This window comes from Anolis carolinensis, chromosome 2, assembly GCF_035594765.1.
Source record: "Anolis carolinensis isolate JA03-04 chromosome 2, rAnoCar3.1.pri, whole genome shotgun sequence".
NCBI classification, from domain to species: Eukaryota; Metazoa; Chordata; class Lepidosauria; order Squamata; family Dactyloidae; genus Anolis; species Anolis carolinensis.
Window position 1 is genome coordinate 165,152,253 of NC_085842.1, and position 27,497 is coordinate 165,179,749.

At 40.1% G+C, this 27,497-nt stretch overlaps 2 protein-coding genes across 2 annotated transcripts; one reads left to right on the forward strand and one right to left on the reverse strand.

The window, feature by feature from the left end:
- Positions 1-787: 787 nt before the first annotated feature.
- tefm (transcription elongation factor, mitochondrial) lies at positions 788-8,017 on the reverse strand. Its single transcript, XM_003223179.4, has 4 exons — positions 7,885-8,017; positions 4,605-5,047; positions 2,330-2,479; positions 788-1,264 (listed from the first exon to the last, which is right to left on the reverse strand). The coding sequence occupies exons 1-4, from the start codon at positions 7,913-7,915 to the stop codon at positions 827-829; spliced, it is 1,062 nt and encodes a 353-aa protein (XP_003223227.2). The 5' UTR covers positions 7,916-8,017; the 3' UTR covers positions 788-826.
- LOC103279417 (E3 ubiquitin-protein ligase RNF135) lies at positions 7,805-25,728 on the forward strand. Its single transcript, XM_062971006.1, has 7 exons — positions 7,805-8,553; positions 13,817-13,906; positions 15,445-15,642; positions 16,632-16,791; positions 19,234-19,311; positions 20,479-20,580; positions 20,984-25,728. Exons 1-7 carry the CDS (start codon positions 8,059-8,061, stop codon positions 21,511-21,513), a joined length of 1,653 nt encoding a protein of 550 aa, XP_062827076.1. The 5' UTR covers positions 7,805-8,058; the 3' UTR covers positions 21,514-25,728.
- Positions 25,729-27,497: the final 1,769 nt, after the last annotated feature.

The window sequence follows — 27,497 nt, forward strand, 5'->3', positions numbered from 1 at the left end:
GTGTGGACCGCTGCTTGATTGGCTGCACGTTATTTTTATGCAGGTGTCATGTTCCTGGACTATACATTTTGTGATTGTTGAACACTGTTGCACACTGTCCAGATATTAAAATGAGAGTATGACAACTCTTTTCGTTGCAGGCCCATGTATAAAAGCAATGCAGCTGAGTTGACCCTATGTCACATTCTTGGGGCCCCAAAACATTTAAATCGGCTTATTTGAGTGAAACCATGTGCACGTCTTCCAAAACTTACTAATGATAACATTCTGGTTTTAAAACCACTGCTTTTAATGTTACCTCAAGTTATAAGGACAATAAACTCAAAGAAAATTCAGACAGTTTTGATACAGGAAAAATAATTATCTACACTTTTATAAATGTTAACACTTCAGTAGTACTGAGTTGCTCCTGAATATATTTTGTCAGCACCACCTGCTTGTCTAACAACCCCCTTCTGAATGCACCAATGTATCACTTAATTCCTCTAAATTAACCAGAACCTTCAAATGAGTGATGCATTAAGTAAAACAAGCTACCATCCACAACTGGGAGGAAGAATTGAGTGGAAAAAGTCTTCTCCCACACATTTGCTAGATTTCACAAATTCAGGTAACTAGCTTATTTTGCACTCCATATTTGAGTGTAAAAGCCATTATTTTGTGTTTTTCCAGACGATGCAACTCCACCAGTGCCACGGCTATGTTCTTGCACAGAAATTAGCTACACAGTTACTGCACGCTCCTCTTGCATATATGCAGTTTTTCCAAAAATATATGCTACAAAATATATATATACACCAAAATGTTTAATGAAATCAAGTAAGAATTAAGCAGTGTCTTTCAACAATAAAAGCTCATAAAAGGCTACTGCCTGTAGCAGTGAGTCACATAGCTCCTCATCTCGCCTTTGTTTGTTTGATGACAATACGCTTCTATAATAAACCAATTTGTCTCTTGGAAAGCTCACACGGGGCTCAGCTTGTGTAACAGATTCTGAGAGGAACTGCTTTACAAGATCTATGCCACTTGTTCGGGCATCCCCCACCATTAGGTCAAAGTATTTTCCTACAGCACTTCGAGCCATGCTTAGCACTTTGTGCTGGCCATCCTGTGCAAATGTCTTGTGTAGCAATGCATACAGCATAGCTTCCACTGTACGAAGATGTAATGTTACTGGAAATAAATTTGCATTCGAAACAGAAAGTCCACTTTTTTCTAAAATGTAAAAATCTGCTTCTGGAATCTTTGACACAACTGAGGAAATCTGAAATAAAAATGACAAAGATATAATATTAACCCATCAAACATATAACATCACAAATCCTAAAATGTGCTTTAGGAAATAATTTGCATTTTTCTTTCAAATCAGTCATCTGCAAATACACGATGTAACATTATTTTTGTTCCTGAATTATAAATGGCATTTCCAAATTGGTTCTATCAGAAAAACATGGAAAAGTTTATTAAACTGCAAAAACTTTGTTTTTGTGGGACATCCTACAGCACATTTTTTCTATAGTTTTTCAATGAATATCTTATCGAGTCTCAACCTATTCAGCATAATTTGTGGCAGCCAACAAGTACTGTAATTTCAAAGTCAGTACCGCACAATTAAACAAGAATAACATTTTCAAACCAGTAACAGATTTTTTTTCAAATTTTGTTACATAGTGTTACATACTTGGTTGGTTTTTTCCCATCCATGAAATAGGGACTTGATCTAACAGGGAATTTCTATTTGCCACCAAAAGCCAACAAAGCCAATGTACATAATATGTTTGAGCTATTATAAAGTATCTTCCAAATAAAAGGAGAAGACAGTTATGATCTAGGAAAGCTTTTACACTGGCTGAATAAGTCAAGGCCATGATTTCCAATTATTCTTCCCACTTATAGTCACCAGAAAACCTCCAGGGAACTGGGGAATCCTACAAACAAGACTGAAATACCAATGTTTTGCACAGGGAATTGTCAAAATTTGATTCTCCTTTCTACCTGCAGAAGCCTTTTTGTCAGGCCTTTGCCCAGAGATTCTCCAACCAACTTGACTAAATTAATCCATTGGTGGGGGGTGGGTTTAGGGGTCACTCTTCTGTATCGGCTACCAAAATGCTTTCAGACATTGCTTATATTTCTATTATAAGATGTTCAACACACATTCAAAATAAGGCTACTAAGATTCTCAGTAAATGATAGAAAGTCACTGATACAAAAATAACAGCTAAAATCCTAGTATTTTAAAGACAATGCAAAGACCTTAATAGGTAGCACACAGCCATGCCATTCCTAGAATGAATACACTGAAAAATGCAAACTTGGTGTTGCTTACCTCTTCATAATACATTGCTGGAATATAAGTTCCTTTCATAAATACTGCACATTCTTCTTGCTGCCAGTCCTGAACAGCCAAGTGTCTATTAACATGTGCCCATGCAATTTTGCGGGTGCCAAAAACAATAGAAACAATGCTGTTGGCTGTCTAAAAGAGAATCATAGGAAATGTTTATCATTATCTGCACTATCTTTTTCCTGGCAGAGATGAATTCCAACTCCCCACTCCTTGGTATTTTATATAAAATCTATCTAGAATGAGGAATATAAATCTCAAAAACACTTATTACTTCGTTTGAAAAAACAATATTGACAAACAGCCTAAAACGGTTGTAAACATTAAGGAACAATTTTTATATTAAGACATAGATCCTACATTGTGTAGCAGTGTCAAAGTTCTGCAGGTCTAACTGAGCTTCTGCACATCACCTGTAATTCATGGTTTTGTTACAATAGGTCCCATGAACAGCCTTTCCATAGCTGATGGAAAATAAAAGAAGCCTGAGGCTGACACCAAGCCAGATATTTGATCCAATGCTCTCCACTAGTCATGGAATGAATGGCCTTATGGGGTCTGTAACATCACAACAATAAATCCTGGGAGTTTTGGTTGTTGAGAAGAATAGAAGAGAATGCCAACTTATAATGGGCAAAACTTGAGAGACAAAAAGGCATAAGGTGGATTAATACTTGTGTATGTCACTTAATGGCATGCTGGTCCAAATGTGGCATAGTCACGAGTTTTAAGCTTGTTCACCATTTCTTAAAATAGCATTTTGTGTACATCAGAGAATAAACATGAAGAGCTTACATGAGAAAGCTCTTACGCTTCAATTCATTTGCCATAAAAAATAAATAGAGGGATAAGTTGTGTCAGCTGGCTTGCATAGGTATGGTGACAGAACCATACAATCATAAGAGTTGGAAGGGGCCTATGGTCCATCAAGTTCAATTCAATACACGATCTTTAGTTAAAGCATCCCTTGTAGGCAGTTCTCCAGCCCCTTTCTGAAGACATTCAGATACGACCCCACCACCTCTCTGAGAAATTGGTTCCACTGCTCAACTACTCTTATCAAGAACTTCCTTCTCATGTGGAGCTGAAATCTACCCTTCTGTATCTTAAAACCATTAGATTTAATTCTACCCTTTGAGACAGCATAAGACAAGCCTACACTTTCCTTTTTGGGGTAGCTCTTGAAGTATTTAAAGAGTGCAATCCTGTCACCCCCTTTTCTTCAACTTCTTGTAAGTTGTATTCTCCATACTCCTTAAGATCCTTGGTGGCCTTTTCTGAACTAATTCCAACTTGACTATATTCTTCTTCAAATAGTTGTCCAGCACTGAAGGCAATATTCCAGGTGTAGAGCTACCTGTATCCTGGCACATTTGAGTTCGCTATATGCCAGTTCTTACTTTGTTTTCAAAAGCCCGCAGGCCCTACTGCAGTGGTTCTCAACTTGGGGTCCCCAGATGTTTTTGGCCTTCAACTCTCAGAAATCCTAACAGCTGGTAAACTGGCTTGGATTTCTGGGAGTTGTAAGCCAAAAACATCTGGGTACTACAGGTTGAGAACCACTGCCCTATTGGAAGGCCAGCTTCCCGAGTGCTCCTCCTCCTGCTGTTACTATGGATTTCAGCAGGCAGCAGCAAAATATGAGGTGGATAGCAGGGCCATTCCACTAGCCCTGCTGAAACCCCTTTTTAATTCATTTTTTAATCTTCATCATTTTCTCCCTTTTTATATGGTAAAACTGTAGGCAGGAATGACCTCTTTACTGTACATGAGCCACCTACAGAAGTGTATTTAGCTGAGAAGCAGCATACAAATGATATTTTTTGTGTCAGGAGCAACTTGAGAAACAAATGGTATGAAATAAACAAAATGTACATTAGCCTACATACCTGAGAGAGCTTTTACATTGTGTTTTTTTGAAAATCAACTCATGCGCCAAATAGCAACTCTTTTTAGCAAACAATAGTTTTAAAAATAAGTTGGAGGAAAAGTTGCGACAACAGCAAAAATATCCTGCACACATTCAAGCCCTTTAATATATCTAAAGTATCTTTCATTTGTTATATGATATTGTACCTAACCATCTCAGATATTAAGAGCCATGTAGTTCAATTTCTTTCATATATATATATATAGAGAGAGGTATACCCTACTGAATTCCAAATTGCATGCAATCATGGGTTTAACATTAGTACTGTATAAAGAGAAAAGTTTTTTTAAGGCAGAACTTCTCCCATTCCCCAAAATCGAAACTTACCTCCAATCGCTCTCTTTCTATTTCAGGTTTGATATATTTCATTACAGACATCGGATTGTTCGTTTTTCTCTCTTTCTTTTCTTTTGCAAGGGGATTGAGTATAAAGTTGCATACTTGAATGGCTGTTTTATATTGAAAGAGAGGCACTTCTAGTAAACTTTGTAAATCCTGAAATGGCCCATGCTTGTCCCTATATGCTATTAGATTAACAGACCTTCTTCCTCGCATGAGTTTCACAGCCGAAAGTTCTTCTTCAGAGGCCGAATTGAGTAGCTGCAAAACAGCAGATTTCTGTTCAGAAGAGTACAAGTCATTGATTTCACATGTTGCTTGCTTCAAATTCTCAGCTGCTGATGCAGAGTCTTGTGTGGCTGATGTTGACTTCTTGTAACACCACAGAAGCCGGGAGGAACCAACTGGAACCTGAAGAAAGCATCTTCGCCCTGCAGGGGAAAAGAGGGTCCATCACAGGTGAATCATATCCAGCATCAGTAACTAAGGGCCCTTCCACACAGCCATATAACCCAGAATATCAAGGCAGAAAATCCCACAATACCTTGTTTTGAGCCGGGTTATCTGAGTCCACACTGCCATATAATCCAGTTCAATGTGGATTTTATACAGCTGTGTGGAAGGAGCCAAAATTAGCTCCTTTCACACAGCTAGTTTGGTCCTCAAACCAAAATGCAGACTAAAACATATACAGTAGAATCTCGTTTATCCAACATAAAACGGGTCGGCAGAACTTTGGATAAGCGAAAATACTGGATAATAAAGGGGGATTAAGGAAAAGCCTATTAAACATTAAACTGTGTTATGATTTTACAAATTAAGCAACAAAACATCATGTTTTACAAAAAAAGTCCGAAAAAGCAGTTCCGTACATAGTAATATTATGTAGTCATTATTTAGCACCAAAACATCACAATATATTGAAAACATTGACTACATATACACTGAGTACTAAAAGGCAGACTGCGTTGGATAATACAGAACATTGGATAAGTGAAGGTTGGATAAGCAAGACTCTACTGTATTTAAAAATGTTTCCCTGTCTGCAACTTCTATGCAACTTCTATGAATTGCTCTCCAAGTCCTCCCAAATAGTGATTATCTTTTGAATTCCCAGTAACTGTTCTTTCAACAAGCAGGGAGCAGTCCTTGCAGATGAACTTTTTCCCCCAACTCATTAATGTGATGATGAAGAAAGCAATGTCTCCTGGACCATGTATCATACAACTACTTAAAAGTACAAACAAGAAATCATCAGGACTTCAAGAGTAAACATGCATCATATCAAGGAATAACAGTAGATAACATGCAGCCATTTCCTTTAGCCATGCTTCAGTGTGAAAGAAGCTTTGGGGATGTTGATCTAGGTAGGAAAACTCTGTGCAGAGCTACATGAGAATGACAATTTTAAACAGATGCTGTAAAGCAGGGGTGGGACCTTCTCCAGTGGTTCTCAACCTGTGGGCCCCCAGATGTTTTGGTTTCAACTTCCAGAAATCCTAACAGCTGATGAACTGGCTGGGATTTCTGGGAGTTGTAGGCCAAAACACCTGTGGCCCCACAGGTTGAGAACCACAGCACTAGTTGGCCTGGAAGTACCCGAAGGCCTAGCCTATATACACCATAGTGAGGAAGGTCAAGAGCTGCAGCCCAATAGCTGCAGGGGACTTGATTTCTAACAGTACTTTCAAGATCTCTCATCCCAGTAAGGATGTATCCTGCTTCTCACAGACATGTATCACAAACCCACAGGCAAGAGCCCTCTCTGGCTGTTGCATTGCAGCCGCTGATGTTTGTATCACTATTGGTGCATGGTCAGTGACAGACCTGTTCTCCAAAGGACATCAAATTTTGACCTGATGTGCCTTGCGCAGTTTTCCATCGAGCCAACAACTTTCTTCTGCTATTACCTCAAGCACGAATCCTACTACAACTTTATTATGACTTATCTGAAATGTTTGGAATTAAGGTGTATTTTGGTTTGGGGAATCTATGCAATTTGATGTGTTGTGGAAGGCTTTCCTGGCTGGAATCACTGGCTTGTTGTGAGTTTTACGGGCTGTATGGCCGTGTTTCAGAAGCATTCTCTCCTGACGTTTCGCCCGCATTTATGACAGGCATCCACAAAAGTTGTGAGGTCTGTTGGAAACTAGGTAAGTGGGGTTTATATATCCGTTGAATGTCCAGTGTGGGAGAAAGAACTCTTGCCTGTTTGAGGCAAGTGTGAATATACAGTAGAGTCTCACTTATCCAAGCCTCTGGATTATCCAAGCCATTTTTGTAGTCAATGTTTTCAATATATCATGATATTTTGGTGCTAAATTCATAAATACAGCAATTACAACATAACATTACTGCGTATTGAACTACTTTTTCTGTCAAATTTGTTGTATAACATGTTTTGGTGCTTAATTTGTAAAATCATAACCTAATTTGATGTTTAATAGGCTTTTCCTTAATCCCTCCTTATTATCCAAGATATTCGCTTATCCAAGCTTCTGCCGGCCCGTTTAGCTTGGATAAGTGAGACTCTACTGTACCTCACAACCTCTGAGGATGCCTGCCATAGATGGGGGAGAAACGTCAGGATGGAATGCTTCTGGAATATGGCCATACAGCCTGGAAAAACTCACAGCAACCCTGTGATTCTGGCCATGAACGCCTTCAACAACGCAAGTGTGAATGCTACAATTGATCACCTTGATTGGCATTGAATACCCTTGCAGCTTCAAAGCCTGGCTGCTTCCTGCCTGGGGGAATCCTCTGTTGGGAGGTGTTAGCTGTCCCTGATTGATTCATGCCTGGAATTCCTTTGTTTTCTGAGTGTTGTTCTTTATTTACTGTCCTGATTTTAGACTTTTTAAAATACAGTAGAGTCTCACTTATCCAAGCTAAACGGACCGGCAGAAGCTTGGATAAGTGAATCTCTTGGACAATAAGGAGGGATTAAGAAAAAGCCTATTAAACATCAAATTAGGTTATGATTTTACAAATTAAGCACCAAAACATGTTATACAACAAATTTGACAGAAAATGTAGTTCAATGTGCAGTAATGTTATGTTGTAATTACTGTATTTACGAATTTAGCACCAAAATATCACGATATATTGAAAACATTGACTACAAAAATGGCTTGGATAATCCAGAAGCTTGGATAAGCGAGGCTTGGATAAGCGAGACTCTATTGTACTGGTAGCCAGATTTTGTTCATTTTCATATGCATTCATTACTGCATCCCCTTTCCCTCCCAGCACCGTCTTTCCTTACCTGTCCGGAGGAGGCCGTAGAGCCTTTTCATCTTCCAGCTTTTCCCAGGCGGTGTCACACTTTTTGGGTCCTCCAGCCCTGCTCCGTGTCACGGAGGAATCCTCCCCAGGGCGCAAAGCTGGTGCGATTGGTTCCGGCGGAATAGTGAGGGCTCCCCCTAGCGGCCTCTTGGAAATGGACAGCTCAGCCTCCTTCAGTGAAAGGAAGCTGAAACTCTTTCTTTTTTGGTTGTTGTTTAAAGTCCAGAAGGATCTCAGTCTAGATAAAAGAAACCGAAAGTCCTTCGCAGCCCTGCCTCTGCCTGGGGCCATGGCTGATGCGGCTGCTCTCCATCTGGATAAAAACTTGCAGGATGAGCTGACGTGTTGCTTTTGCTTGGACCTCTTCAGCAGCCCAGTGCTGATCGCCAGGTGCTCGCACAACTTCTGCAGAGAATGCATCCTTCAGCACTGCAAGAAGATGGCAGGCGAGGCCTCCTGCCCCAAGTGCAGGGGGAAGCTCCATCCCAAGGACTTGGTGGACAACCGCTCCCTTGCCAACGTCGTGGAGATTATCCAGCAGATGAAGAAGGCGCCAAGAAAGGAGGACTGTGGCCAGGAAGGCATTGCGCCCACCCTGGGAGAGGTCCAAGGAGGCAGTGGGTCAGCTGGGCCTCTCCATCAGCTCAAGGTGGGTGCCTTCTTCATCACACCATGTGACAAAACACAGAAAAAAACCTGTTCCTGGTTTGAAAGTGCTATTTCCTGTTTATTTGTGCGGTACTTTCTTTGAAAGTACAGTAGAGTCTCACGTATCCAACATAAACGGGCTGGCAGAATGTTGGATAAGCGAATATGTTGGATAATAAGGAGGGATTAAGGAAAAGCCTATTAAACATCAAATTAGGTTATGATTTTACAAATGAAGCACCAAAACATCATGTTAGACAACAAATTTGGCAGAAAAAGTAGTTCTATACGCAGTAATGCTATGTAGTAATTACTGTATTTACGAATTTAGCACCAAAATATCACGATATATTAAAAACATTGACTCCAAAAATGCGTTGGATAATCCAGAATGTTGGATAAGCGAGTGTTGGATAAGTGAGACTCTACTGTAGCTGTCATACTCCAGATACTTCATTTTTGTGGCTGCCATTGTAAAGGAGCTAAGAACGACCAAAGGTTCTTTCAGGCAGGTGGGAATCTTTTAATCCCACCTCTGCCACCAATTTGTAAAGATCTAATAACACTGCCACCACTTTGTAAAGATACAGCCACCAAAGACTCAGAGTGTTGTGAATGAGCCTTCGGAGGCTGTGAATGATAGTGGTGGGATCAGGAGAGGGAGGAAAAACCCTCATGAGGAGGGCTCGTTGGAGAATTTGCATAGGAAGAGGGTCAGGGAAATTGATGGGGAGTCTTCTCAGGGCGATTCATGGGGGGATCTTGAAGTGGAAATGGATGCTGGGGAACAGGTGGTAACGGAGGAAGTGGGCACAGACTGGGTACGGGCACCGGAGGTGCTTGGAGAGGAATCGGGGCCCATGGATGCTGCTGATGCTGGAGAGGCTTGGGTACCTTCAGAAGCAGATCCCACTTGGTCTGTTTGGAGGAATGAGGGTGGGTCCACAGGTGTGGATAGAGTTGGGCGTGGGCAAGATGATTGGGATTCTGATGAAGAATTTGGGACGCCTGACCCAAGGGCGTTGGCTGTGTGGAGCTCTGATTTGGATTAAGAAGTTGGGACACCTGTTCCTTGGGCGTTAGAGGTTTGGATGCCCAGGGAGATCTGGATAAATTGGAGATGTTTGGCCATAATACTTTGCGTGTGGCAAGGTGTTGCTGGGCGTCATTGGGTTTCCTGTGTGTGTTACTGAAGACTGGACTGGGACTTTGCAACAGATGTAAGTTTGATCCGGGTTATTCTGCAACAGAGGGCTGGAATTGTGTGGGTTTTCCTAGACTCCATTGTTATTACTATTTTGCATTCGCTGCTGTTCACCCTCGTTGCTTTGGCTCTCTGTGCCATTCCATGTTGTGGGCCTCCTTTTGATGACTTCAATCCCTGGACCTTGGACTGGAACTCGACTCAGCTCTCTTCTTTGCCCTTAAACGCTTCTTGGCGTTGCTCTCTATTCCGTGGCTGCTTTCTGCTCCTGACTCCTGGCTTGTTTCCTGACCCTGACGCTGTCTCCTATCCCGACCTCGGACCGACTTGACGACGCTACTACGCTCTGCTCCTTGGGCTCCTGGCTTGGCCTGCGCTCCTGTAGCGGTTTAATGCTGTCTCCCCACCTCAACCTCGGATCGGCTTGACGACGCTTTTACGTCCTGCACTTTTAAATTCCTGGCTTGGGCTTCGCTCCTGTAGCGGTTTAATGCTGTCTCCCCACCTCGACCTCGGATCGGCTTGACGACGCTTTTACGTCCTGCACTTTTAAATTCCTGGCTTGGGCTTCGCTCCTGCAGCGATTTGACGCTGACTCCCCATCCCGACCTCGGACCGGCTTGACGACGCTTCTCTCTCTGCTCCTTTAACTCCTGGCTTGGCATTTTGTTCTTTGTTTAGACTGCTTAATAACACTGAATGTTAAGTGTTTTAAGCCATTTTTAAGTTGTTGAATTGTTTTTTGGGCTATTACTGAATTAAACTCTGTTTTGCTCTCCATTGGCGTCTGACTTTTGACACAGAGAGGAGACCTTTTACTTTATTTTTCTTTCTTCTTCCTATTCCCGTTAGATGGTAACGTAACTTGGTTTATAATATATATGACAGAGGCTTCGATGTTGGAAAAACAAGAACAAGTTTATTCAGGCACAAAGCTTAGTTGTTACAATATTGTTTCTCCTTGGAGGTATTTTTATTAACAGTTACAATGCTAGAATAAGATGAGTCAAACTCACTAAAATGTCACTTATTTTACTTAAAGTAGTTAGAACTTCTTTCTCAGCTACTTTTAAAACCACAGTCACCCCTGTGATATGCGATCACAGACTCTTTGTTCCTTACTAGGACACAGACCAAATTAAATAAGTCACCAAACTTATTTTAATCCGACTCAAAATGACCAATTGAGTCTCCCTTGATCCCCTCAACCTAGGATCAAGTCTTCTCTGTAACTCCTCAGGGCACAGACTGCCTGTCTTTTTAAAACTCTGCACTTCTTCACCAAAACGGCAGTTGGCTCCGCCTACTTCTCCATGGCAACCAGCCTCTGAGTGCAGAGAAGCAATGACTGTAATACTTACCCTTTTAAAAACACAAACATACAATTAAACATAACATCTATGAACCAAAAATTCATACTTCATTACAGCCACAAACTACGTTGAATTGGTTGATGAGATATTAACTGAAAAACCAGAGCAGGATGTCTGACAAAAACAAAACTTTTACAATTTAATCAACTTTGTCCATGTTTTTATGATAGAAACAACTAGGAAATGATTTTTTTTTACCCAGGAACAAAAATAGTGTTACATAGTGTTCTTCTTCTTCATTCATGCAGTTGTTTCCGACTCTCCATGACCTCATGGACCAGTCTACCCAGAGCTCCCTGTCGGCCGTGGCCACCCCCAGTTCTTTCAAGGTCAAGCCAGTCACTTCAAGGATATTTATTTATTTCAATTATTTATACCCCGTCCTTCTCACCCGAGGGGACTCAGGGCGGCTTACAAGTAGCAATTGATGCCGTTACACTTTTATACAATGAACTAAAACGGATGGATACCATCCATCCATCTCGCCCTTGGTCGGCCCCTCTTCCTTTTTCCTTCTATTTTCCCCAGCATCATGGTCTTTTCCAATCTTTCCTGTCTTCTCATGATGTGGCCAAAATACGTCATCTTTGCCTCTAATATCCTTCCCTCCAGTGAGCAGCCGGGCATTACTTCCTGGAGTATGGACTGTTTGGATCTTCTTGCGGTCCAAGGCACTCTCAGGATTTTCCTCCAGCACCAAAGTTCAAAAGCATCTATCTTCCTTCACTCAGCCTTCCTTATGGTCCAGCTCTCGCATCCATAGGGGAATACCATTGCTTGGACCTTTGTTGCCAGTGTGATGTCTCTGCTCTTCACTATTTTATCAAGATTGGCCATTGCTCTCCTCCCAAGAAGTAAACGTCTTCTGATTTCCTGGCTGCAGTCTGCATCTGCAGTGATCTTCGCACCTAGAAATATAAAGTCTGTCACTGCCTCCACGTTTTCTCCTTCTATTTGCCAGTTATCAATAGGTGTAGTTGCCAAGATCTTGGTTTTATTGACGTTTAACTACAACCCAGCTTTTGCATTTTCTTCTTTCACCTTGGTGATAAGGTTCCTCAGCTCCTCCTCGCTTTCGGCCATCAGAGTGGTATCATCTGCATTACCTAAGGTTGTTAATGTTTCTTCCAGCAATTTTAACTCCGGCCTTGGATTTGTCAAGCCCCACATGTCGCATGATGTGTTCTGTGTACAAGTTGAATAGGTAGGGTGAAAGTATGCAGCCCTGCCGTACTCCTTTCTCAATCTTGAACCAGTCTGTTGTTCCGTGGTCTGTTCTTACTGTGGCTACTTGGTCTTTATACAGATTTCTCAGGAGACAGACAAGGTGACGTGGTATCCCCGTACCACCAAGCACATGCCACAGTTTATTATGATCCACACAGTCGAAGGCTTTAGAATAGTCAATAAAGCAGGAATAGATATTTTTCTGAAACTCCCTGGCTTCCTCCATTGTCTAGTGGATATTGGCAATTTGGTCTCTCGTTCCTCTGCCTTTTCTGAACCCAACTTGGACATCTGCCAACTCTCGCTCCATGTATTGCTGGAGTCTGCCTTGCAGGATCTTGAGCATTAACTTGCTGGCATGGGAAATAAGTGCCACTGTACGGAAGTTTGAGTATTCTTTGGTGTATTCGTTTTGGGGTATAGGGATATAAATTGATTTTTTCCAATCTGCTGGCCATTCTTGTGTTTTCCATATTTGCTGGCATATGGCATGCATCACCTTGAACAGTATCATCTTTCAAGATTTTAAACAACTCAGCTGGGAGCCCGTTGTCTCCTTCTGCTTTGCTATTAGCAATGCTTCTTAACCTCACTCCTCAGGATGTCTGGTTCTAATTCACTCACCACACCGTCAAAGCTATACTCTATATTATCTATCTATCTATCTATCTATCTATCTATTATTAACTATCTCAGTTATAATGAAATAACCTTTACACGTTTTTTCTGTCCTGAGCAAAAAGAGAAGATCTGTAACCTCACAGTATAAAAGCAAATCTCCCTCTGAGTAAGTATTTAGTTCTTATTTAAAAATAAATTAAACATGACACAATCAAACAAAGTAAAACACTTCCAAATCTTGATTTTTGATTTTGACACTATTGGATTCTGTTTCCCGGGAAAGCATTAATGCTTTTCCAGGAAACTGAATCCAGCAGTGCCTATATCAGTACAGGACTTTGTCCTTAATTTCAAATACCACATATGTTAAACTTATTTTACACGTGAAACATGACACATAATCTTTCATGTTTAGATCTTTGACACATAGCCTGATGGTAATTGTATACAAAACTTTTAATAATGAGCATGAGCCACATGGTGCTGTTTTATGTAGTTTAATAGTTTTTAATGATTTTATTGATTTTAACTATGTATTTTAGTAATTAAATAATATTTTAATATTTTATTCCATCTTAATGTTTATATGCTTTAGGTTTTAATTTGCACATTGTATGATTGTATGCACAGTGTTAGCTGCTTTGATTCCCTTCTGAGAGAGGAAAAGCAGGCTATAAATATCAATATTACTAGTAATAATAATATATGAACTATCAGAAAGCAAAGGTGTTGCTGTTTCCGCCATCCATTGACAGTAGAAAGACCACCCGGTAAATATTTTTAATATTTAGGATTGAAAAGGTTCACATAATGTTTTTTCTTATTTTTCCACCCTTCAGGATACAGTGAAACTAAATGTACTCCCCCAAGAAATAGAAAAGACACTTGAAGCAATTGCTACCTGGAATAAGGATAGCGCTGAAATGATGGTTGGTACAAAGATGTGTTTATATGAGAAACTTGATAATAATAATAAAAGTAATAATTCTATTTCTTGCCCACCTCTCCACATAGATTGTCTGGAAATCTTTTATGCGGAAGATGCTCCGTTCTAGTCAGACCGCTTCCCTTTCTGGTTCCTTAGGTCTCAGCAGCAGGGAGAATACCTAAGCTGCATTTACACAGAGAATTAATGCATTTTGACACCACATTAACTACCATGGCTCAATGATATGGAAACCTGGGATTTATAGCTTGGTGAGGCACCAGCACTGTTTGTCTCAGACAAGGTTAAAGATTAAAACTCACATGATTCCATAGCATTGCACTATGGTAGCTAGTAGTGCCACCACCCAACCAGTTTTGGTGTCCAGCTTTCTTCTATATACTGTTTTTATTCCATATACAGTAAGAAGAGATAACCAGCCTTCCTCCAGATGTGATTTTTTTTTTCATGTCAGGAACGACTTGAGAAACTGCAAGTCGCTTCTGGTGTGAGAGAATTGGCCATCTGCAAGGACGTTGCCCAGATGTTTTGACGTTTTTACCATCCTTGTGGGAGGCTTCTCTCATGTCCCTGCATGGAGCTGGAGCTGATAGAGGGAGCTCATCCGCACTCTCCCCGGGTTGGATTCGAACCTGGCAGCCTTCAGGTCAGCAACCCAACCTTCAAGTCACAGGCTTTAACCCACTACGCCACCGGAGGCTCCTCCAGATGTGATTGGATCCCAATTCCCATTAATGTATCTTTTTGGATAAGGATGATAAGCCTAGTTACAGCTCATCCGTTGACATTTGGAGCATCACAAGAGGTTCCACACCCCTACTTTCCAGGAAGATAGCCCATTTAGTAATTTAGTAGGGTCAATAGGATTAAATTGTTCAGTAGGATCAAATTATACAGTGCTGCTTGAATGGTCTCCCAATTGGTCAAAAATCATGTAGTAATCAGTCAGAAGTCACGAACTGCGGGTTCCTTACTTCTAGTTTAAGTCTTCCCTTCTAATGTGCAATGGCCCTGACTCAGTTCTGTTTACCCATATGCTTACTCTGAAGCAGAATAATAATAATCAAGGTTTAGGTGCATACTATATATTTTAACACAGTGTGTGGTTTTAGCCAGCAGATTCCTCCTGATCAACTTTGTGATGTCTGTCTGTCTGTCTGTCTGTCTGTCTATCTAGCCCTACTTTCTCCTGATCTGCTGCTCTCCTTTGTTGGGCAGCACTTCCTATCAGTCCTAGCCAGCACAGCCAGTGGTAAGGAATGATGGGAGCTTCACTCTCTCTTGTGATAGCTGAAATAAAGGAGCTGAATAAAAGAGAGCCAGGATTGGTATGTTTTAATTTTAAACAGACAGATGTTCCTATAAGCTATTTAGTTTTGTTCTGAAAAGAATTTCTGAATATGAAGTAATAGGGATCTAGTCAAGAAGTTTTTGAAGACTGCATACAAGAGGAAATGATCTGAATGATCTTTTTTCCAAATCAGACTTTAAGCAGCATCTCTCTGTGTCTCTTGATTATAGCATTATGTATCTCATGTCAAGAGTTCAATAGCAGAAGCCTTCAACTTTGTGAAGACATACATCAACGACCAAGAAAAAATGGTGCTGAATGTTATTGAAAAAGAATATGTTGCAGCTCAGCAAAAAAGAGACACGATGAGTGAACAGCTCGTGGTCAGAATTGATCAGCTTTTGGAATTGCAAAAAGATACAATGAAGGTAAAAACAAAACAAACAGGAATACAAAAGTGGCAATCATAATGCAATCTTAAAGACACTTTCCATATGAGTAGAATACTCTGGACAAACTGGAACTTGCTTCAGATCAAATAAGCATAAGATTAGGCTTTGTAGCCATTCAGAAGTAAGTTCAATTGATTTCTATGGGGTTTATTCATGGATATGCTGGCTAAGGGGCTAGAAGTGCCAGGTTTATAGGAAGTCATGTATGAGATTTGCACCTTGATTCTTTCTTTTTCCTTAGGTAAGCTTCAAATAGGTCATAATGGGTTGTTGTGAGTCTTTTGGGCTATGTCCTCTGAGGATACCTGCCACAGATGTGGGTGAAATGTCAGGAGAGAAAACTTCTGGAACATGGCCATACAGCCCGAAAGATTCGCAGCAACTCAGTGACTCCGGCCATGAAAGCCTTCGACAATACATAGGTCATAATGGTTTGCAGATCATAGTAATGAGAAGTAGCACGTCCTACCTCCAAGATCAATGATTTTAAAAAAGGGGCAATTTAGATCCAGATTCTACTGCTACTTGCCATAGCTGCTAAGATTTATTGCTCGGATGTCATAATGGCGAGAACCATCAAGTTTGGTGAAGCTAAAACATGGTTTTGTTCCACCACTCTCATGAAATTATTTTAAGTTTTGACTTCTAAATTTCTTGACACTTTTCATGATTAAAAAAAGGACATTTTATCATGTTTTAATTTCTCATATAAAGAGGTGTCCTTAGAAATCTGCATTTTCCATGAGCTCAACAAGAGTGACAACAGCAGTCTGCGAGAATAAATATGTGGGGTGAAATTGGAAGGTTTCCTAAATTTAATGTATTTAATTGGAGCTCCTTAATTAAAATGCCTTATTTGATTTGTATATGTCTATTTAGTACAGTACTTCGAATCTAATTACACAGTCATTACAGATACTGATGGGAATTTTGTTGTTTCCTCACGGTTTTTTAATTGTAATTAGAACACCTCATTGGAAGAAAAAGTTACCATTGGTGATCCTATCAAAGTGAATGAAGTTACTTTTTCTGTTCAGAAAATTAATAGTATTGCAAGCACAGTAGAAGAGTTCAAAAGGAATCTGGAAAAGTTAGTTGTTGGGAATAACTCAGCACAACCAAATGGTGAGTAAGATTTCAATTTGTGTCTTAAGTTGTAGTCATTAAGAATGTGCTGTTTAGTTACAAAGCTGAATCCTATACATTACAGAGACTTTGGTCTTGCAGTCGACAGGAAGTTGTTCTAGGGACCATATCATTACAGGAGATGGCGATGGAAGGAGAAAGAGAGAGGCGAAGGGAGGGAGGGAAGAAAATAGAGAGATAGATAATTCTTTAGAGGCAAAATCCACAATGGTGGTACAGTACTTTTATTGCACCAACTAAAGACCACCAAATACATCATGCAGACATTTGAACTGTCACTAGTTTCATCAGGAAAAGATATTAAAAATCATAAAGGAGAGAAAAAAGTGATAGTGTTAGAGTCACATGCCTTTATTTTGGTCTTTAGCGAAATCTATGCAGGCAGGGGCCACTCCTCTTCTTGACTGTGTGGGAACAAAGGGCAGTACAAGACTTTTAACATCTTTGTCCGATGAAAAATCTGGTGAAGCTTTGAAAGTTTGCACAATGTATTTTGTGCTTGTTAGTTGACCCAAGAAAGGCATCACTGTTTTGTGGATTTTGTTGTATGTATTTTGCTGCATGACCAACATGGCTATCCCTCAATATGTATCCCCAGAGAGAGATGAATACAGCTTTAGAAAAGACTGCTGGTCTTAGCTCCCTAATGTCACAACTGGGTTGGGGTAAAAGAGCTATTTGATCTCCAAAAATCATGGGTGGATGAGGCCTAAAATATCTTTAAAAGGGGGACTTGAGGATAGAGCCCTGCATTTTTGGGCATTTTTGTCAGCTCCAGCTCCCCATGCGGGGAGCAATAGGATGTTTTGGTGCTACTTGAATTAACAAGGAGTCCATCAGTGAAGAGTACATTTATTATGAGCTGTCCAGACATGTGCCTTGTTTGGTAACTGTAAGAAAATACAGGCAATTACTAATGGCCTATATTCTGTGTTCTGAAGTTGCATATAATTTCTTCAAAAGATTTTTTTCCACAAAATATCCTTGAAATCAGGATTACTATTTAAATTCAGGCAGTCCCCAAGTTACGAACAAGATAGGTTTTTTAGGTTTGTTCTTTAGTTGATTTTGCTGGTAAATTGGAACAGGTGCATCTTTAAAGTGTAACTTGAGCCATGTGTGTGTATGTATATATGTGTGTGTGTGTGTGTGTGTGTGTGTGTGTGTGTGTGTGTGTGTATATATGTATGTATGTGTATACACACACACACACACACACACAGTATATATAAACTTTGGAAAGCATAGGGAAGGGTTAACATACCTATGGTGTTTGTTTTGCTGTCTCTGCCCCTGTTCAGAAGATTTCACCTCACTTTCTGTCCCTGTGATAATTGCATTTTGAAAAATCTGGCTTGTTGTGGAAACAAGGACTGGTGATAAACCTTCAGTTGAGACACCTTTTCCCCATGATAACTCTTTCAGGAGTAAATTTCCCTTCCTAGAGATAGATTTCTCTCACTTCCTGTTGTCTCAGTTCTGTTCTTAACTATGAGTCATTTGTAAGTCGGATATTTGAAACTATGAGACTCCCTGTATTTCAGGACTGTATCTGTTCCTTAAGGTGGAGCATCTATTTCCCCATCTCCTATTATCAACTGAGGCCCCATCTACACAGCCAAATAATGCAGTTTCATAATGCAGTGTAACTGCATTCAACTGCATTATATCAGTCTACACTGGAGCCCCCGGTGGTGCCGTGGGTTAAACCCTTGTGCCGGCAGGACTGCTGACTTGAAAGTTGGGTTGCTGATCTTAAGATTGCCGGTTTGAATCCAAGGAGAGTGCAGATGAGCTCCCTCTGTCAGTTCTAGCTCCCCATGCGGGGACATGTGAGAAGCCTCCCACAAGGATGGTAAAACATCAAAACATCTGGGTAATGTTCTTGCAGATGGCCAATTCTCTCACACTAGAAGCAACTTGCAGCTTCTCAAGTTGCTCCTGATACGAAAAAAAATCTACACTGCAATATGATCAGTTTAATGCCGTTAAATTGCATTATGAGACAGCATTATATGCCTGTGTAGATGGGGCCTCTACAGGAAAAAAGAGTAGTAAAGAATTTGTGTTGGGAGGACTAATGGCAATCCACCTCTCGATAATCCAGACCTGGCCCATGACCCATACATTCCAATTCCAATTGCAGAAGGTGGGTCTGAGGTTGAGATGTAAACAGCTTGCCTACAGTTACATGCTGAAATGTTGAACTGAGGACCTTTTGGCTCACCGCATGATCCTTTCTCCTGCACTGCATTAGCTTTAATATGGAACAGTGCTTAAAGATACCCACTCTCTAATTAATGTTAATGTTTCCAGACTAGAATAATAGATTATCCTACAATGCGAGAATTGCACGTCACCTATTATCTAGACTAACACCCTGCTTCAATTAATATCTGAATGTACCTCTTTTTACTACAGAGTCTACTCTAGGAACAAGCCAAAGCCAAAGCCAAATGGATGTAGCAGAGGATGAGGCAGCCTCCACAAGTGATTCCTGTAAGAAATTTATTTAGTGAAGCTTTTACAGGCCACTGCTGTTCTCATGTGTCTGAGCAGTAGTTTCACAACATTAAGCATCTAGACTAGGTATGGGTAAACCCAGGCCTGGGGGCCGGATGCGGCCCCTTGGGCTCTTTTCCCAGGCCCTATCCTATCCTTCCTTCTCTTTTTCCTTCCTTCTTTCCTCCTGGGGATCTAGACAAAATATATGGGATGGGAATTAATAAAACAATAGGGGAAATGTGTTATGAAGAAAATTTTCCAGATCTTCTTCAGGTTTAGGATGCAGTTCCAAGGAGACTTCAAAAGAGAGAGACAGAGAAACAAGAACGCCTAGTCTAAGCTACCTAGTTTTCAGTTAAATATGTGTGATCATTGGGTGAATCTGTATTTGCAACAACCATAGTAGCTGTGAATAGACTTTTGTTATTTTGTTTGAATGGTCACATCTAAAGTTTACTTTCATACACATATTCTAATTAGTATGGCAAGCAAAAAAAGGGCAGAACAGAAAGTACAGAAAATCTGATCTCTAAAGAACTCCTAAACTAAGATGTCAGTAGAAAAATAGATGTTTGGCATGCAGAACATCCTAGATTAAATTCCTAGCATCCTGAGATCCAACTGGATATCTGTCTGTAACCCCTGAGAGCCATTGCAAGTCAAGCTACACCAGACCTGAGCAAACTGTTTCCTCAGTGCCTTAAACCCTGGTCAATTCATTCATCTCAATGTAATTCACCCCTTGCCTGTTCTAGCCAGAAAAAAGTACTGTCTAGTAACTTCATGGTTCTTTTTAAAGATATGGTCAAAAACAGGCCTGGAAATATTACCCCTAAATTATGAGTCACAATATTTCTGGAGAACATCTTACCATTTGTGAGAATTATGTCCTGTGTGGCCTGTTGTGATGATTAGCTTAAATGTTAGACCATTTAAATCTACTTGCTTTATACAAGTGGGGTAAAGCCCCCTATTTTTTTCAGTAAAAATCATATTTTAAATAGATGTCTGCTGCTATTTACTTTAAGAAATAGCATAGCCTTGGAAATGTAAATGTGGTATATGTTATTAGCTGGCAGGATCCCTCTGTTTTCTGTTCAGAATTTCTTCCTTTCTGCTGAATTAAAAAAATAATAAGGCAGCTCTCTTTTGCTTCATTAGCACAGAGCCAAAATTCACTTCTGGAATCTGTCTGCTCTTCTCCAGTAATGACATCACCTACAGACAAGCCATTACTAATTGTTTCAAGTCGGTTTTCTCAATGTAAGTATATACAAGATTGTGCAAGATTGTGTGGATAATATGTTCATCACTTTACTTTCAAGATATTGAACTGTTATCACACAAGCCCTGAGTGGACCCTCTCCCTGCAAAGGATCAGTCAATTTATGTGGAATTTAAGAGTAAAACCTTTATTTTGAATGTAAAACTTTTTCTTTTTAAAAAAATCTCACATGTATAGTGTTACTTAACTTATAAAAATGGCCATTTGTTTTCATAGCTAGTCTGCATTGATACATTTGATAGAATATGAGGGTGTGTTTAAACTTTTCAAAATTAGAAGGTTTTCCCAGCTTTTAGTTTGAGTATTCATAAATGGACTTTCATAAGGAGATATCATGATTAACTCTTCCTGGTTGAGAACACTTCCATTTTCTTCATACAGGGGCAGCTGATGTGGTCTTTGATCTCCAGAGAATCAATACCAGACTTGAACTTTCAGAGGATAAAAGGAAGGTGATGGTTTCCCGTTTTCCTCCAAAATACGAACGTTCTGCAAAGAGATTCCGCATCAGCCAGGTGATGGGATCCCCGGGGTTTTCAGAAGGGTGCCATTATTGGGAAGTCAGCACCAGATACTCTACTGGATGGGCCATTGGTCTTACCCACAAAGAAATTGGGAGCTGCGACAAGCTAGGGAGAACGGGGCTGTCCTGGTGCATAGAATGGTCCAATGGGCGGCTCTCAGCATGGCATGGGAACCAGGAGACGCACATTTGCCATGAAAAACCTCTACAGGTTGGAGTTTTTCTTGACATTCCAAGAAACTGTGCATCCTTTCACTCTCTCACAGATGAAGAAACTTGCTTACACACTTTTGAAATCAACGTTGCAAAGACTGTCTACCCTGCTTTTTGGATATTTGGTATGGAGGTAGGTCGATCCTTAACGATAAACAACATCAGACAGTGTTGAGACAGAGTGGTGCTGTAAATGTTTTCACACATGCTCCTTCCACCCCTTCAAGTTCTGGTAACTGTTTAATTACGAGGGTTGAATAAAAAGTAATGCCTCCACCTTCGTAACTCCTCAACCGATGGCAGTACTGGTATGCGGCAAGTACTGGTTTGTTCAGTAGATTCTCCTCTACAGTTCCATTTGGTGGGAAGCCTTAGCATTGAACAGTTGTGTTGTTAAATTGCAAAGCATGGAACCCTGCGCAGACAGTTGGGCAATGCGACTTAAGCAACATGCAGTGATTGAATTCTTGACAGCAGAAGGTGTCACCCCAAAGGAGATTCATCAGAGAATGCAAGCTGTTTATGGTTATTGTGTTGTTGTGAGTACTGTGCATCGTTGGGAGTAAATTTAGAGATGTTGAGGTGGGAACATCTGACTTGCATGACAAACAAAGAGTTGGACATCCTGTGACAGTAACCACCGAGTTTCACAAGCAAAAGTTTGACAGGTTGATTCAAGACGATCATCGTATCACTCAGAGAGAAATTTCAAGCATAATCGGCATTTCACTAGAACGTATGGGTGACATTATTGCTTTGCTTGACTATTGGAAGATCTGTGCACAATGGGTACCCAGGATGCTGACACCTGAAATGAAAGCACACAGACATGAAATTTGCCAGGAACTCTTCTCGCATTACAAGAATGTAGATGACACCTTTCTCCTTTGGGGTGACACCTTCTGCTGTCAAGAATTCAATGACTACACGTTACTTAAGTCGCATTGACCAACCGTCTGCGCAGGGTTCTATACTTCGCACTTTAACAACACAACCACTCAATGCTGAGGCTTCCCGCCAAATGGAACTGTAGAGTCTACTGAACAAGCCAGTACCTACCGCATACCAGTACTGCCATCTGTTGAGTTACGAAGGTTGAGGCATTACTTTTCATTCAACCCTCATATATTAAAAATAATTCTCTATCTTTCCCTACTGCAAACAACAGTTCTCCTTAAAGAAGGTGACTTAAACCATTTTTATTAAGGGAGGAAATGTTGGGATGCCAATTTTCCACTAAATTTTGAAAATTAATACACTGTACTGTAAAATAATATACAGTAAATTTAAATACTTTACCAAAGTATCAGAATCTTACATTTCCAAGTATTGGAAAGCTGTTTAAAATATGAATATAAGTTAATTTGGGAAGATCAGTAATGATGTTGGCAAAAACAACAATTTCCTAAAGGTTTTCATTCTTCTACAGTAAAAATAACATTCTTGAAATCAGGGTCTATTCAGGCATGAGCAAACTTCAGCCCTCCGGGTGTTTTGGACTTCAGCTCCTAGAAATCCCAGCCAGCTTAATGACTGTTAGGAATTCCACAATTGAAATCCAAAACACCTGGAGGGCCAAAGTTTGCACATGCCTGGCTGGTAATTCAGTCATCAGAATGTCTCAAATTGCTCGGAGTTCCAAACTATTGTGACAGTAACATTGTCAATAAGCAAGCAAGGTCCTTCCAACTCTTTTCTGTCGTGAAGTAAATAGATCTCCTTTATTAGTAGTTAAAAACTGACAGTTTGTCCAGAACTCCCCATATCACCTCACATTTTATTTTCTTGGTTATAAATAAGTTTTCAGTCACACAAGTCTTACTGTAAGGAGCAATCATATACCACTAAAAGGAAGTAGGGTCTTTTGAAAGACATACACTTGAAGGTGGGCTTGGATAATACATTTTGGACCCTAGTTTACATCAACCTTAAATAGTCTGGCTTTTGACAAGGTACGGGAGAAGCTATAGTCCAATACTCACTAGGCCACAGGTTCCCCACCTAAGGGATTTTAGAATAAGTTGACTCTTTTGAAAATGCTGTATGCTGAATTATTTGGTAAATATATACTCGGTAAACATGAATTATCGTAGGTACCAAGTTAAAATATATTTCCATATTCTGTGCCTAGCATTTATGCTGTACTATTACCACTGGGGCAGAAGTCATGGTGTCCTCCTGATGTTAATTAACTGCATATCCCAGTAGTCCTGCCCAGTATAGTCCAGTATGGTGACAAATGCTGGGATCTGCTATGTAACAACAACTGGAGGGGCACATGATTTCCATCAATTCTGAAGGAGTGCACACAACCTGTAGAATGAAGGCAGTTTGACACCACTGTAGCTGCCATGGCTCAATGCTATGGAATTATGGGAATTGTAAAAACAAGAACTTTGGCCTTTTCTTTTCCAAAAGTGCTACATTTCCCAAGATTTCATAGCACTGTGGCATGGTTATGACATAAACAAGCCTTTGACCATGTTTAGTGATTATGACCTTAATCACTATATTCGAGGACTTAGTGATTTGCTTCACTTCTGCACTTTATGGAGCTGATATCGTACACAGCCGCTATTTTTGTAGCCTGCTGGGTTTTATAGTATCTTTTTAATTAATTGGGGTTTTATTGCTGTTTTAAGTAAAATTGGGCTAATTTTATTGTTATTAATTTTTATCTTTTTGTATTTCCTTGTATTTGTGAACCGCCCCAAGTCCCTTCGGGGAGGTGGTGGCAGGATACAAATAAAGCTCTATTATTATTATTATTATTATTATTATTATTATTATTATTATTATTATTATTTTATTATGACACAGCAAACAAGATAGATATGCTGGATTTCGTATCACAAAATCACAAGCCGAACACTTCCCAAGTGTCTAGGACTGTGTGATGTATTTTCGGATGATGCGTGCAGATCCCAGTAGGGTGGCCTTTTGCAGTTGGCAGATCGTAATTTTGTCAATGTCTATTGTTTCCAAATGCCGGCTGAGATCTTTTGGCACGGCACCCAATGTGCCGATCACCAACGGGACCACCTGCACTGGTTTCTGCCAGAGTCTTTGAAGTTCAATCTTGAGGTCCTGATAGCGGCTGAGTTTTTCCTGTTGTTTTTCGTCAATGCAACTGTCACCTGGGATGGCAACATCAATGATCCAAATCTTTTTCTTTTCCACAACTGTGATGTCTGGTGTGTTGTGTTCCAGAACTTTGTCAGTCTGGATTCGGAAGTCCCACAGTATCTTTGCGTGCTCATTTTCCAATACTTTTGCAGGTTTGTGATCCCACCAGTTCTTTACTGCTAGGAGGTGGTACTTGAGGCATAAGTTTCAATGGATCATTTGGGCCACATGGTTGTGCCTCTGTTTGTAGTCTGTCTGTGCGATTTTCTTACAGCAGCTGAGGATATGATCAATGGTTTTATCGGTTTCCTTGCACAGTCTGCATTTTGGGTCATCAGCTGATTTTTCAATCTTGGCCTTAATTGCATTTGTTCTGATGGCTTGCTCCTGGGCTGCAAGGATCAGGCCTTCTGTCTCCTTCTTCAGTGTCCCATTTGTGAGCCATAGCCAGGTCTTCTCCTTATCAGCTTTTCCTTCAATTTTGTCAAGGAACTTTCCATGCAATGTTTTGTTGTGCCAGCTGTCAGCTCTAGTTTGTAGTGCAGTTTTCTTGTACTGATTTTTTGTCTGCTGTTGTTGTTGTTGTTATTATTATTATTATTATTATTATTATTATTATTATTATTATTATTACAGTTGTGTCAAACTGCAAGAATTCTACAGTGTAGATGCACCCTAGGTGGTGTTTTATAGTCTCTGATGCTTGTTTTTATACCAAGAGCCATAAAATTTTTCTTTAGAAATGGAAAAATATACTGATACATTAATGAGCTTTTTAAGGTGTATCTCTATGTGTTGTCAAGTTGCCTATAAGTTTCATGGGGTTTTCTTAGTCAGTAATCCTCAGTGCCATTCTTCCACTGCAATTTTTAGCCTGCTGCACTTGGAATTTTTTGCTGGACTCCTCTATCAAATAAAGTACTAATCCCAATTGACCCTTAGGTTCCAAGCTCAAATGGGATCTGGTGCCTTCAGCATATTTAGTTATGAATTACTTGGCCTCATATGCAGTATTACAGCTGTGATCAGTATTAGACCTCAGGGATGCCAAAAGATGGTACGACTTTTGAAGGTTTCAGAGATCTTCTGAAGTGATAAATAAAAGTTTGGAATGTGGGTCAGGACTGAATAAACAAATCTTTGCTTCAGCGTGTTTACACTATTTTTGTCCTGTTTCTGTCATAAGTGATTTCAAAGCAGCCAGCTAACACTAGAGGCATACAAAATCCTTTGCAAATTCTATCAATAAAAGTGCTTTATTTTTCTTTGTGTTTTTAATTCAGTATATCTATTTTATGCAGCAATATGACCTCACATAGCTGATAAATTCCATTCCAGGGCAACTCAGGTTGCTCACCCTAAATAGTGCAATGCTTATATGTTCAATTTCTTGATTTACAATGTGTAGCTTCCACTGATTCATGCTTTTTGATGGCAGTTATAAACCTTGTCTACCCAGATGTTTTTGGACTCCAGCTCCCAAAAGTCTCAGCCATCACAGGTGATGCTGCCTGGTTATGACATTCGATATATAATGCAAACATCAGTAAACCTAACTAAGAAAGGAGGTCTGTGCTTCTCAATGGATAGTAAGTAACAGGGCTCTCAGGTGATGGCCGGCCTGTGAACTGGCAGAGCAAATCCAGAAACAAAACTTTAATGATGTCCTGATGTTTATGTTTTTATAGGATATTTATACATTGAGGAATTAATGCACCTTGACACCACCTTAACTGCCATGGCTTAATGCTATTGGTGCTGCCAGGACTAGGCTAAAACACCATGTATACAAAGGTATTTTTATGTGTTACTGCTCTATTTTTGACCAGCCAGGAGCTGACATTCCAGTTTAGAACAAAGAATTACATAAAAGGAACATAATCTTAGAGATGAGGAGCCAGCTGCTTTCCAAAACCCTCTGTTACTACTACAGTAGAGTCTCACTTATCCAACATAAACGGGCCGGCAGAATGTTGGATAAGCGAATGTGTTGGATAATAAGGAGGCATTAAGGAAAAGCCTATTAAACATCAAATTAGGTTATGATTTTATAAATTAAGCACGAAAACATCATGTTATACAACAAATTTGACAGAAAAAGTAGTTCAATACGCAATAATTCTATGTAGTAATTACTGTATTTATGAATTTAGTACCAAAATATCACAATGTATTGAAAACATTGACTACAAAAATGCGTTGGATAATCCAGAACGTTGGATAAGCGAGTGTTGGATAAGTGAGACTCTACTGTATTTACTTTTTTTGTTATGTGAGTATATAAGATAAGTATGCACAGGTGCCGATTTTTAAATGTATCTTTTTGTATTATTTTGCATATAACCAATCAAGATCTTTGTATGTTAATGGGAGGAAAACTTTATATTATAAATGTCAGGTTCAATCCTGGGTTGCTGTGAGTTTTCTGGGGCATATGGCCATGTTTCAGAAGTTTTCTCTCCTGATGTTTCGCCCACATCTATGGAAGGCATCCTCAGAGGTTGTGAGCTCTGATGGAAACTAGGAAAAGTGGGGTTTATATATCTGTGGAAGGTCCAGGGTGGGAGAAAGAACTCTTGTCTGCCTGAGATAAGTGTGAATGTGGCAACTGGTCACCTTGACTAGCATTGAATGGTTTTGTGGCTTCAAAGTCTGGCTGCTTCCTCCCTGGGGGAATTTTTGGGAGGTGTTAGCTGTCCCTGACTGTTTCATGCTGGACCACTCTAGCAACCACCATGTCAGACTACACTGAAATCCACAAGCATGTGGACAATTTCAACAGAAAGGAGGAAACCATGAAAATAAAATCTGGCTACCAGTATTTTTTAAAAAACTAAAAATCAGGACAGTAAATAAAGAACAACACTCAGTAAACAGAGGGATTCTAGATATGAATCAATCAGGGCCAACTAAACACCTCCCAACAAAGGAACACCCCCCCCCCCCAGGCAGGAAGCAGCCAGGCCTTGAAGCTGCAAGGCCATTCAATGCTAATCAAGGTGACCAAATGCCACGTTCACACTTGCCTCAAAC